At 37.7% G+C, this 13,218-nt stretch overlaps 1 protein-coding gene across 1 annotated transcript in view; it reads right to left on the minus strand.

The window, feature by feature from the left end:
* The window catches only part of LCOR (ligand dependent nuclear receptor corepressor), a 60,753-nt gene that overhangs the window by 16,076 nt on the left and 31,459 nt on the right, over window positions 1–13,218 (minus strand). The window contains exons 3-4 of the mRNA XM_062001916.1: window positions 13,043–13,122; window positions 3,430–3,562 (exon numbers count right to left, since the gene is read on the minus strand). Of these exons, the coding sequence (XP_061857900.1) occupies window positions 3,430–3,562; window positions 13,043–13,122 (213 nt within the window). The remainder of the gene's footprint in view (window positions 1–3,429; window positions 3,563–13,042; window positions 13,123–13,218) is intronic.

The raw sequence follows: 13,218 nt of genomic DNA on the forward strand, positions 1-13,218 counted from the left end.
TAGCTATTCCTTTTGACATTTCTATCATTGTCATCAATGCAGCACCAGGTACTACCCAATCACCTTTTGTATAAACAAAATTCCAAGATGTGTCACATGAAAAATAACTCTCTAAAAGAGATGCTAAATCTATTAACAAGAAATGTGAAATGGAACAGGTAGACATTCGAATTTATTTACACGCAATAACGCATAAATACAAAGGTATTTGGGAATGTTGTCAACCCAAAAACATATTAGAAAAAAAAACCCAACACTATTTTAGATGAGTAGTAATTTATGATTTCAAAGTAAATCTGAAACTCCTAAATCACAGAAGCTAAGTCCTGCAACTTCAAACACTGCTAGTGTTCTTTAACCAAATCAGGTTTAAAAATACAAACAAAAAACCCAACACAAAAATACCCCTAAACAACAAAAAAGCCAACCCACAAAAAGTCCAGAAACGGCCAATATGTTTGATTTTCTATTTCCAAAGAAACATTGAGAGAAAATTGTGCAACAGAAGAACAAATACATCTTTAAAAGCAGCTCTCAAAACAGAACAATAGTAATGTGTTTACTTCCTCTTTAAAAAAATTGCACAGGTTAGAAGGTAATCTATTGAGATTGAACTATTAGAAGCATTATCAAAACCTTTAGGGGACATTTCAGCATTAGATTTGTCTTTTACCACCATTTTGGAAAAATGCATCAATCCAACAAACTAGCTTTAGATTATCTGAAAATGATGATTGACACGAAGGCCTGAGCATGTAGCTGCCCACAAACCAGAAAGCAGCAGTAAGCAGCTACCGTGTTTCTTGATGAAAAAAAAAAAAGAGTTTTAAATACTTAATCAAGCCCAAATTCCTTTGTTAGCTTTTATTCCTTTATAACATATATTCGTTTCTAAATGTAAGACCTTATACAGTCAACATGTATTGTTAAAGGGGTTTATTAGCTGCAAACTTCCAATACATTTATGTAAATATCTAATCACTTTCTTGTAAAATCTACAGGATGTTTTACTGTTGCTAAGGATGAGACATTAGAGGTTTAAAGAAATCCCCAAGAAATGAGCCAAACTTAAATCTAGGTACATCTTTATTCTCACTTCCTTCTCAAATCATCCACAAGGACTCAAGCTTGGAGAAGCATAGAGGCTTTTCTTCCCCTCATTACAGTGACATTCCTTCCATTACCTAAGCTCTCTGCTATAACCTGCTGAAGGACATCTGAACGGCTCCAAAGAAAGTCCAGAGGGACACAAAATAATGGCATGATCAAAATGATGCCAACTATTTGTATGTGCTTGTAGTGTATACAAGAGAGGCTGGCAGAAGCTCTATGGCACCTATGCTTTCTAAAGAAGAACCATGCCTTTACTGTGCACCCATGTTCATATGTACTACTCAGTAACACTTAGACATTAGACAACTAGGTACTACCACTCTGCTTTCACTGGGAAGTATGAATACTTCAAAGAAGCATTACTGAGTCAAAGTACCACAGGCACAAAACAGAGAGAAAGTATGTAAGATTAATGGATAGTAAACCTGTTCAGAAAGTTTGCTGATTCTACTAATTACCTGCATATGGAAGTGCATGAATACATGTCCTTGACACAACAAACATCTGTTTGCAGAAGATCTGCTTTCTCTCTGATCCACTTGGGCTACAAAATATCAGTCTCCAATGCTACTGTGAGGATGGAAAGGAAAAAAAAAAACCAACTAACTGCTGGCAGGAAACCAGGAGAGCCAACAACTCTGAGCAACATAGGAGCATTAGAGTTCTGCCATTCTCATGGCCTCTTTGGTATGACAGTGCCTGCTGATCTTATGACAACTTAGAATAATCTTTCAAGCAATGTAAATACAGCTAAGCTTGACAACAATGCATTAAGGGTTCAGAATCGACTTCCTGCTTCCTCCCTTCCTTTATTACTCTCGCACCAAGCACAGCTCTGTCCCAGGACAGAAAGCAAGAGTACACTAAAAAGATTCCCAAAGATGCTTTGATAACTGGAGTGATTTCATTACCATCATCCTATGTATCTGACAGTGTTAACCCCTCATCAGCACACAATAACAACTGCCAAAGATTTCCTGACAATTAGGGAAGTTTGCACTTCTCAGACAGAAAAAATTAAGCATCATGTTAAAGGGATGAAGTCTTTAATAAACAATTTTGAATTGATGGCACTGCACTTTCCTCCCCCCGACCCATCCCCTCCAGAAAAGTAATATGGAAAAAAGTGTACTTTCTCCAGATTTTTGTTTTCTTAAATCCTTTCTGGATTTCAAGTGAGATGGGACAAATCTAAAAGGAAAAGGAAACCTTAACCTTAAAAGGAAAAGAAAAAAACCTAACCAAAAAAAAACCCCACTAAAAAGGAAGACTTGGAATAAAAGCTTTATCTGAACTATCAGTAGTAATGCCCTAACTACCCTTACTACCCTCCACCACGCTTCTGTACTTTATGCAATACATCATAATGTATAGTTTGTATTTATTCATTAGAGTTGCAAAAGAAAGGCTGAGATACTGTTATCTACTTAAAACACCTTTAAATATTTTGGTCACTGGGAGGAAGGGCTGAGGACTGGCTACAGCAATTTCTAATTATTAAACTGAAGCCTCTCATTGTCCCCCAGCAGACAGGTTGGAATTACTGATTTGGCAGATTTTCTCCCACATGGGTTAGACTGATAAGTACTTTCATTCAGGATGCATTTGGAAGCAACCTCCGGATTCATGTTTCTCAGATCAGTAGAAAACAGTGAGATGAGTTTTGTGCCTTCCTAAGAGCACAGTTTAACTGAAATAACTCTCCAGAAGAGATTTAGAGGATTTTCTAGCCTCGAGCTACTGTTATTGTTGTTAAGGTATTCTACAGTACTGATTTTTCAATTCTTTTGCTGATCACGTTTTGAATTCTCCATATATCCCTGTTAGCACTATTTCAACAATATTTTATGCTGTGGATTGCTGGAGGTGGGATGGGAAATCACTAGAGACCACAATGAGAACACTGCTGACCTTTAAGAAAAAGTGCATTAGTTCTGATCCCATTAAAATAAACACAAAACAACTGCAGCCCACTGCCAATTGCCTCTCCTTCCAAACAACCCACTCACCCAAACATTGGTTTCGGGGAGCAGTTTTGCTGGGTAAGAACTGAGTCATCTCTCCAAAAGTGCAAAACATCAGTGTTCTCACAGAGAGATTTGGTTTAAATATCTTACACTTTCTTCCTCCATCCCAAGCCCACACTGTTGTATTGCTACATTATTTGACAGTCACTTTTTACTCTTGATAAATATATGAGACAACTGAAAAACAGTGAACATACAACGACAACTTGAACATCAGATCTTGCATACCTGCATTGCATGCAAAAAGAACAGCAAGAGATATCATTTCCCCCCCTCCTTTAAAACCAACCTTTTCTGTAAAAGACTGCATTGAGGAACTCTTCCGCTTGCCTTTCAAAACGAATGATTTTTGCTTGCTCTTGTCTAAGCAGAGCTTCTTGTCCAGCTTCCGAGGCTGGCTCATCCAGACTGACTAAGTGTTCCTGTAAAGATATGTAATATTTGTCAGATCTTCCTGACTCCAAAATGAATAAAGTTCCTTAGGCATTAAACATTTTACTAAATTCAAAACTTTGTTAGGTACTCAGCACAGAGTTTAATCTATTGAAATCACAACTTGATCTTTGAGTGCTCCAGAACACTGTACTTTGTCCTATTTTCTCGTTGTAAATGCAGCAGAAGCCTGTAAGGTTTGATACATATGGGAAATAAGAACTCACTCTAAAAAAAGATTTAGATATTTGAAAACATTTGGCTGCAAATCTCATATCTAGCACTTGGCTATTACTTTTAATTACAAGAAATAACTGCTGAAGGCAAAATGTGGAAAGTTCTCCTTAGTTTACAATGCTTTCATGCAATCTGAGCAATAAATGACTGAATGTTAGCAAAAACCAGGTCCTTTTGTGAAAAGGCTCAGTAGTAACTGCTATTAAGTGAAAAAAACTTAAGTTAGCAGCTTACAACAACCACAGTCAACTAAAATTCATTCTGTCTCTTACAGCTGGAGGCAACTGAGTTCTCAGGCATATTTCAAAACAAGAGTTTTAACTAGGATAATTAAGTTCTGCAAGTTGCCAGGACAAGTTACTCATTTTAAGTCCAACTCAAGAAACTGTAGAACAGTGGTTAGAAAGATATTAAGTCTAAATGCTTGTACTCCCCTCCCAGACACACGCCACTTTTCTCATTTCTTTAATGCCTTGCTGCTGCTTAGGAGAACAATCTCTTCCCTGGCCCTCTCTCTCCACTTTCATTTTAAGCTGTATTAAAGTTACCTGTATTTACCTACTGCAGGAATGCACACACAATCACTCTTTGGGTTTAGGGAGTGTTTTGTTTTGTTAACCTTTTACAAAGTATCAGTTACCATAATATCTAGGGCTATAGCTGGTTTCTAAGCCTCTGCTATTCAAACTGATTTCAGGTTCATATCCTTACAGGACTAGAAGGGAAAGAAAGAACTGGCAATTCATATATAATTCACAGTAAATGAAAAGAAGTCATTTTTAAGTTTGCACCATCACAATGCCAAGAGGTTTAATGAAGTGAGGTTACACAACCAGCCCACAGTAAATTAACGAACTCGGCAGCCACGTGAACTACGTGCAAAGGGTAATAATATGAAATGCTGTGGACTCTGGCCTGAACAACACAGGCTCCCACCTTCAGATGTGTCACTTAAAAGCTTCCAAAAGCTCCCTATCACATCTAAAGAGAGATACTACCTCAGACTATAGAGATAAAGCAGTATTTGATGCTAAATCAAAAGATAAAGAAGGAGCATGAGATGAGAGGTGACAGGCAAATAAAACATCATGTTTGCTGTGAAGGTAGGAGTCTGCAGAGGTACAGACCTCACAAAGTAACTGATGCTTTTTTCCATACCAGAAAGATTCCAGACATACTCTCAAATCTGCTGCCACTCCTAGGAAAGATTAGTACTTCTGAGAGAGTCTTAAAGAACAGGAATTTGAACCGATGGGTTAAGTATAATAAAAGCATCCACCTGTGCGTCAGGTACTCCTGTACCAGTAACCAGTAGTAGCGCTCCTGTGGTTCACTGGCACTTTCTGAACACCCCAAAAATGAAGCTGCACTTTTATACTTAAAATATGTGAAGTATATGTACAGAATTTCACAATAAAAATATTTGCAATGAATAGCCCCAGTATTTTTGTAAGAGTTACTCTTCAGGTGAGACTTCACAGAATATACTAGCATTCTCTTTCTGATACCATGTTTCTGCATCTGACAAGTTTAATACAGGATCTGTCCCAGTTATTGACAGACATTCAGAGTCGAGTTCCATTATCTTTTAGGCATTACCAGGATAATTGTAAACTCAGCTTATTGGTTAGTGTAAAAAGCAGACATTGGTGCAAATTAACTAATAATAGAAGTAATCTAGGCATACAGAAATATTAGAACAGTCACGGGAATACTTAAGCATTTACAGACAAATCACTTTGAGTTTTACTTTAAAAGGAATCTCTGCAATTTGGGCAAGATTTGGATAAATGAAATCCATTACAGTTAACTTACATCCTATGGCTGAAGTCCTACAAGCCACTGCAAAAAAACCTCTCTTTTAATCCAAAAGGACCAACAGAGAATTCGGAATTGAAGTAAACACTCAAGCCAATATGATACTCCACCCTTTGTCAGACCATAGCTCTGGAAGAAGCCTAAAATAAAAATAACCTTGCCCGACACAGTGTATTTCTCTCTAGCCCATTTTGCAACTAAGACAATACATAGTAAGTACTAGCCTAGCAACTTAGTGGAAGCCAAGTTCAGGGCAGCATGCCTCACCATAAATAAGTGTACTTTACATTACTCACATGAAAGTAATGTATAGAGTACAATTTACTCTACCTAGACTAAATTAAAGCTGTACATTTCCTACAGAGAGAAGGAATGAAGAAAAAGGGTAGAAAAAAAAATTGTAACTCACAATGGTGAATGGTTAAATAAAGGATCACTTGATCTGCATTCAGATAGCAAGACAATGGCAGTGCTTAGTCCTTACCCTTCAAACCAAGAAACGTGCATCCCTCTACATCTATGTTTTTTATTAATTTCCACGCTAAGACACCAAAATGTAAAACCATACAGTTATGTAAGAGTCAGATTTAACCTTGTGCATAGAAAAAACAGTATTCAGCTATTTTCTGGCCTCTGCAGTACAGCACTGACTACAGGAGACAAAACATCCTGGAAAGGTTTATCTCAATTTTTTAGTATTTTCTTATCAACTGTGTGACAATTATTCCAGATTTTCACAACTTGTTCACCATTCCTGCACTAAATATTTGGTTGTGATTGCTATTCAAAGTCAATTTTCAAAAGTGAGGGGCTGGGTCAGGGGAGGGGGTGTAGGTTTGGTTGCTTGAGTTGGATTTTGTTGGTTGGTTGAGGGTTAGTTTTTGGTTGTTTTTTGGAGTTTTTTCTACACTTTCCAACATTTCTTCCCAATAATTATTATTTAGATACATTATCTTCAGTCTTATCCTCTCACTCTGTACTCTTAAATCATATCAAAGCTCAGCTCAACATGCAGGTAGTAAAAAAAAAAATCTATTAATATTCAGATAACATTGTCATTGGTTACAAATATACTGGAAAAAAAACCCAACCAGTTACTTTCACATATTATTTATTCAGCATTCATTCTATTGCCTTTGTGCTTCTCTTCAGGTGGGAACCATGCCCCAGAGCATCCCTGGAATCCCATCACTGAACATGCAGTACCACTATGTTGAACAATAATGCTTCAGGAAACAACACTTGGAGTGGTTTGCAGATGCTCCCAAAGGGCTAATGCTCCTTTTCTATGTTAAGATATACAGCATAACTATACAATTAAGTCAAAGAGCCTTAGAAATACAGGGCTCAGGTTTTCAGAATGTAATGTAAATGCATGACCTTGAGAGCCAACCTAATCCCGGACAGCCCAGCCTTGTCAGCACCAGTGCTGGATCCTCACTGAGACTCTGCTTGTAGGTAATGTTGATACAGCAATTTTAAATGCAAAACTGCTGGCACAAAGAGAAAGGAATGACACAGGCTGGTTTTGTACAGATATGGCAACAGCAGCTTCATGTTTAAGCCACAGGCCACATGTGGATGGATGTGGAAGTGCCCATCAGCTTGAACAGTACGAGATAATTCCTGTTCTTCTTCATGCAGAATACAATGGAGGGAGGCTCCCCTGAACAGCCCTGGCTGACCAGTGAACCCATGGACACTAGGGATACAGTCCAGCCTCTCATCCACCCCAAGACAAGATCAGGAACAGTGATTCAGAAAGGAATGTTTCAGCATCCCTAGGCTGTCTTCACCAAGACTGTACAATCTTTTTAACTCATAGCCAGTGCAAAGGAGAATAATCTACTGTTTTCTGTAGCCAAGACTTAAGAACACCAGAGACTGCCTTCTTTTCTTCTCCCTTCAAGACAAAGTCAGTCTTGTTGCTTTCACTTCAATGCTATTCAGTTTGGTTTTGTTTCCTAAAATGCTATACCCAGCTAAGGCTTCATCAGCATTTAGGTAGGAGAAAAAATATCTTCTCCAGCTATTAAGACGAACACCTCTCTTGGTATAGCCCCAAAACCAGTTCATTATTTCTACAATGCTATCATTTTTCAGACAGCTGTAATTTGTGTCTTAACAGTACAAGTCTGTCTGATCTGTTTCTCCAATTTATCAACACCATCTTCAATTCTAAGCATGTCTTTTAAACCACCTTGAACTATTTCCAGCTTGGCATCAACTAAAAATTCAAATAACTTAATTAGTTTTAAGATGTCCCTTGCTTACTGAACATACACACTTTTATAGTAAGAAACAGCATTATTTCCTTATCAATGACTGATGCTAGATTTATAAAATTCAAACCAGATTTACCTTGACTGATCCATACCTATTGAATATCACTTATTATCTATAGTAGGAGGAGTCAGACAAAAAAAAAAGTCAGTGGAAATAGTGTGCTTCCATCCACAGTTATGCAAAAGCAAAATTGTAACCCCGCATTATTACTAAGCACAGCTGGAGACTATCACAAACAGTCTCTTCATGTTTTAGCCTCCATATCGAACTATTTTAAAACCACCCAATGTAAAATTGACAGTCTATACGCTTTGGTTTTTCAAGTGATGAAATCCATCATTAGAGTATCTTCCAGTGCACTTAGGATCTCTGTACAGAGTCTAAACACATTCTAAAGCCATCAAAAATCCTAAGAGTTCTGCAACTGCATCTCGTTTCCAGATACTTCCTTTGCCATATTCAATTATTCTGTGAGTTAATGCTTTAAGTACTGGTGGTAGCTTCTGACTCAAAATATTCAGACTTATATTACTTACATTTATGTCTCTCCATAGTGAATTCAGATTCTGAGGTTGTTTTCATGACTAATCATAATCAAATAACAGCATGATGTTACCTTTGAGATGTTTGTGTAAAGCAATTATTTACAAACTTTTAAAATATCCAAATCACATCAGAGTAATTTGGAATTTTAAAATTACTTCTCCACAACTGAAAGAACCATTGGAGGTCCTTACACTGAAGTCCAGGTGTTTAATGGTACTTGAAAACCAGACTCAACCTTCTGCCATCAGTGTGAAACTCCAGAATATGCCCCTAGAAGTAATTTTCTCTCTTGCTACTTTTGTAGCTTAAATATATCTATAAAATAGTTAGTTATCTTAGCAGTATTATCCTCCTTCTGCTCTCACCAACTAATGAGACTAGTTGTGTGTCCCCTTTGTTTTGTTTGGGTTTTTTTTAATGCATATTAATTGCTTTATGTAGCTTTAGACAACAGAATCACAGAATGGTAGGGGTTGGAAGGGACCTGTAAAGATCATCTAGTTCAACCCCACTGCTAAAGCAGGTCCATCTAGATCAGGTCACACAGGAACACGACACACTGGTTTTTTTTCCAAATGAATGTACTCAACTGAATCCTCTTCAAGGGATTCTTTTTCAATTCCCATTCTTATTACTGCTGCCTTCTTCTGACTTTATTTATCAGCATCTTTAAAAAATAAAATCTTAAACTTTGAGTCTGAGCTCTAACTATGAGCAAATGGCAGCAGAGATTACCTCATTTCATTTCAATATTCTACATGCAGCCACAGATTTCTTCTGTACTGATAGCTCTGTCAGTTTATTTAACAAGCCCCAATAAAAATTAAGAATCATAATTAAAGAGAGATAAGTGAAGTACACTTAAAGTTCAACTCATCTGAATTGATGAGTCTTCTCTATATCACAAACTTTTGGAACAAAAAGCTTTCCAAGAAACAACAAAAAAAACATTCACCACCTTGCAAACTGCACTATCTTACATCTCTCCTGTAAAGGATCAAGCCTACAAGGAATTGAGAATTACCACATTTGCAGATAACCCAAATGAGAATTCATCTGGTTTACTCCCACAGAACTTGATTTGCTTTTTCTTACTGTGAGTAGGCAGGTTGAGCTACTAACTTTGTCTTTTTTTCCTTTCATATCCATCAAGGCAGTCATGCATTTCTGCACACAAGGACCTGTGTTAATAACCCAGTAGCAGCTCCTTTGGTAACTAGTTCTCTCTGATCACAGCTTACTGAAACAATTGTGTATTCTGCATGATATGATGGGGAAAAAGTACAACTTCTAAAAGCTTTACATTGCTGCACACAATCTTTTGGATTTGGGAAAAAATGATTGACAAGATTTTAGCTCCCTACTTTGTCTGTATCTGCTTATTCTTTTGAAATGAAGACACTTAAGTCCATTACTCAATCAAAAAACTGTCTTGTATTTTGACTGCCAAAAAATCCATGCATTTGCAAGTAGAACTACTGCTACAAATAAATCAATCTTTTCAGAATACTTCAGCAGATGGTTCCCCATCCTCTGAAGAACGCATGTAATTGAATCTGATTGTTTGTAAAAGCAAGAACCAACATCACTGAAATGGGTGGGAGAACAAGTGTATCTTTTTCTCCCTTAAACAGCTCTGCCAACAAACTAATCTTGGCCTCCAATTCTCATCCTGTAGTCCAGAACTCAGTTCTCACAACTACCGGTCTCCCACACTACAGCTAATTCTTTAGGGCAAATAAACTCCAGGAAAAAAATACCTGAAGACTTTTATTGGTTTTAAACTTGTCAGACCAGATACCTACATGTCACTCAAAGATGAAAATCAAGTACATTGATTAATTATTGGACTAATCCAAAAGGAGGTATTGATAGAGATGTACTCACTGAAAAAAAAGGCCAGCCACAACCATGCACTGTTGTAGTACTTGGTTTGTGGCTATATTGCTACCAGCTACAACATCAATTACACATCTTTTAATTCTGCTACTCACCAATATGCAAGCACAAACCCAAATCATCCCATCCTGCTCTATTCTTTCCCTAAAAAGGTAAGAAGATGCACATCAACAATAAAAACGACAGAACAGAGGATGTGGCACCAAAACTACAACTGCTACCACAGGCAAGGTTTAGCAGTTATAGAAGACAGAGCCTGTAGCTCCCTAAAAAGAAGAGTTAAAGATATCATTACAGATATTAAATGGAAGCTATTTCAAATGAGCTAGTACCACTTCAAATTTCATTAAGTCCATCAGCTAAAGATTGTCCATCATGTGGCTAACTATCAAATGAACTTTTGCAATTTTTTTTAAACATTTAAGTCTCAGATGTTTTATTTCAGATCGAAAATCTCCTCAGAAGAGTCAGTTAACTATGTATTGTGAGCTAATGGCACCAGCACCAGCCAGCAACAATTTGGCATATTCAGAGGAAAGGAAGCACACCCACCCTGCCATTTCTCCCAGTTGACAGACAAGAACTCATCGGGTCTAAAAGGAATCATATTCTTCCCTCAAAAACTGACAAAAAAATTCGAAACCTAACACAACTGACATAGCAACTAGAGGACAGGAAGTTTTGAGAAATCCTACATACTCTAAAGAAACCTTGTGTCAAGCACGAGGATTACAAGAAATCAAAAGTCTCATTTGAACACACTGGTTCACCCTCCTTCCCACTCCCCACCCTCCAAATAGCCAGTGAACCCTGGCCACACAGCAAAGAAGCACATGTACAAAGCTCTCTCTGCTGGCCCTGTTTATCAATCAACTGTAGGAAAAATGGTTTAAACAGGTATTTTCAGCTACTGAAATGTAAAGTGTCAGCAATTCCTTGTGTTTTATTTATAATGACTATTCTACCCAAGCTCATAGAGGCTGACTGATGCTGTCACAGCCCTTCTTGACTCATTTCTCTCCAGCCTGCCCAGAACCTACAATCTCTTTCCTCTAGCACCTTTGCCTTACGATGCTGCATGCCCCTGCTGTGTTCCATGTCAATCTGTGAACACAATCCTAAAATCTCCTTAAACCCCTGATCCCAAAACACCATGGTGCACACCAGATCTGACCATATCTGCATCTTTCGTTCACCCATTTAAAAGCCACCGCACAATACCACGTGAGGAACTTGAACATAAACGATAATTACCAGTAGCATAAGGAATCAGTTTTCAGTGACAATCAATTATGGGCTACACTTTAATAGGCAGAACTAGAAAGAAAAGCCTAACCAAAATACACTGCAAATACAGACAGTGACATCTCAGCTTTTGACTAAAGGTTGTGTAGAGGCTTGAAAAGGACACGATGACTATGCCTAATCAGCACATTGTACAGTGCTCAGTTTTTGTCTTCACTTAATCACCAATTTTCAGGAGCTCTATTTCAGTTACCATGGACCTACAAGATGTAAACAGTCTTTCTGACTCTTTCTACCCATACACTGTTTGATTCTCCCAGATCATGACCAGTCTCTGACCACAATACAAAATCAATTTCTGAATCAATGCAGTGGCTTAACTAGAACTGTGCTTAACACTGAATTTTATCTTTTTGCGGCAATGTAAGTCAACCACGACAGAACTCCTCACAGCACAAGTGTACACACAGCTTACCTGCTGTCAGTCTCAATGAAACAATGATGCCTTACATCTTACATCTGTTCTAAATGCAAGTGTTCCTAACCTTCCCCCACACCTTAACAAAAACTGTAATACAAAAACAAGCATAAACTGACAACACGACAAATATCAGCGTCAACAAAGTACTTTAAGAACAAACCATGCAGCCATACACGTTAGCTGTCACAGAGGAATGGGTGCTTTTGTTTCATTTCTAAGTTGATAGAGATACACTGTGTGTTATTTTACATTGTACAGGAAGAAGTAGTAAAGAGCTCTAGCAAATGAAGTTTTGCCAAGACAGACGCGCCTTCCTTCCTGTTCTATAGAACAATCATTATTTCAACACATAGGCTGTTATGGTCCTACAGTATGGTAGCCTTTGTTTCATATACAGCTATAATCTCATTAACAAAACCAACTGTAGGCTGCTGGCAAAGCTGACAACCATATTTAGCCTCTTACTTCGTTATAAACAAACAAGTATAAAATCTGCCATACATATGAGTCCATTAATAAATGGATATGGTCCACAAGGAAAGAGATTCCAAGATACTGAACAGGACTGTAGGTTGCTAAAATGGACCATATTTTCATACTGAAGATAAGGCTCCAGCAGCTGACTGGAGTAAACAAGCACAAGTCAAAGTCTGGTTCCCTTGGGTAGGGTTACATGATCCCAATAAAGAACTCAAAGACAAAACAAACAAAAAACACCAAAAAGGAAGAACCACTATGAGGAAAAAAACCCTGCACCACATACTACAAAGACAAAGTTGCAGAGAAGCAGAAAATCTCGTCATTAACTTATATTATTTTAATTCAGAAAGCCTTTTTCCAAAGGAAGGAAAAGGGGTAGGAGGTTGTAGATTTTCTATGTTCAGTTAACTAGGAGCAGAAACCTCCCTCCCTCTGTCCCTCCCCTACAACTACTAGCTTCACACATCTGCATTGTTACCTTCACTTTTTCTCTTCTCAGGCAGCAGAAAAGACAATTTTCATCAAAAGACCAATCAGAAACACCTTCAGGCTCACAGTCTGTAAATCAGAGGAATAGCAAATTACTTCATATTCATAAACCACGACACAACTGGAGCCAAAAGAGAAATGCCGAATTAAATACCTGTTTCACAA

This window comes from Colius striatus, chromosome 8, assembly GCF_028858725.1.
Source record: "Colius striatus isolate bColStr4 chromosome 8, bColStr4.1.hap1, whole genome shotgun sequence".
In the NCBI taxonomy this organism is placed as follows: Eukaryota; Metazoa; Chordata; class Aves; order Coliiformes; family Coliidae; genus Colius; species Colius striatus.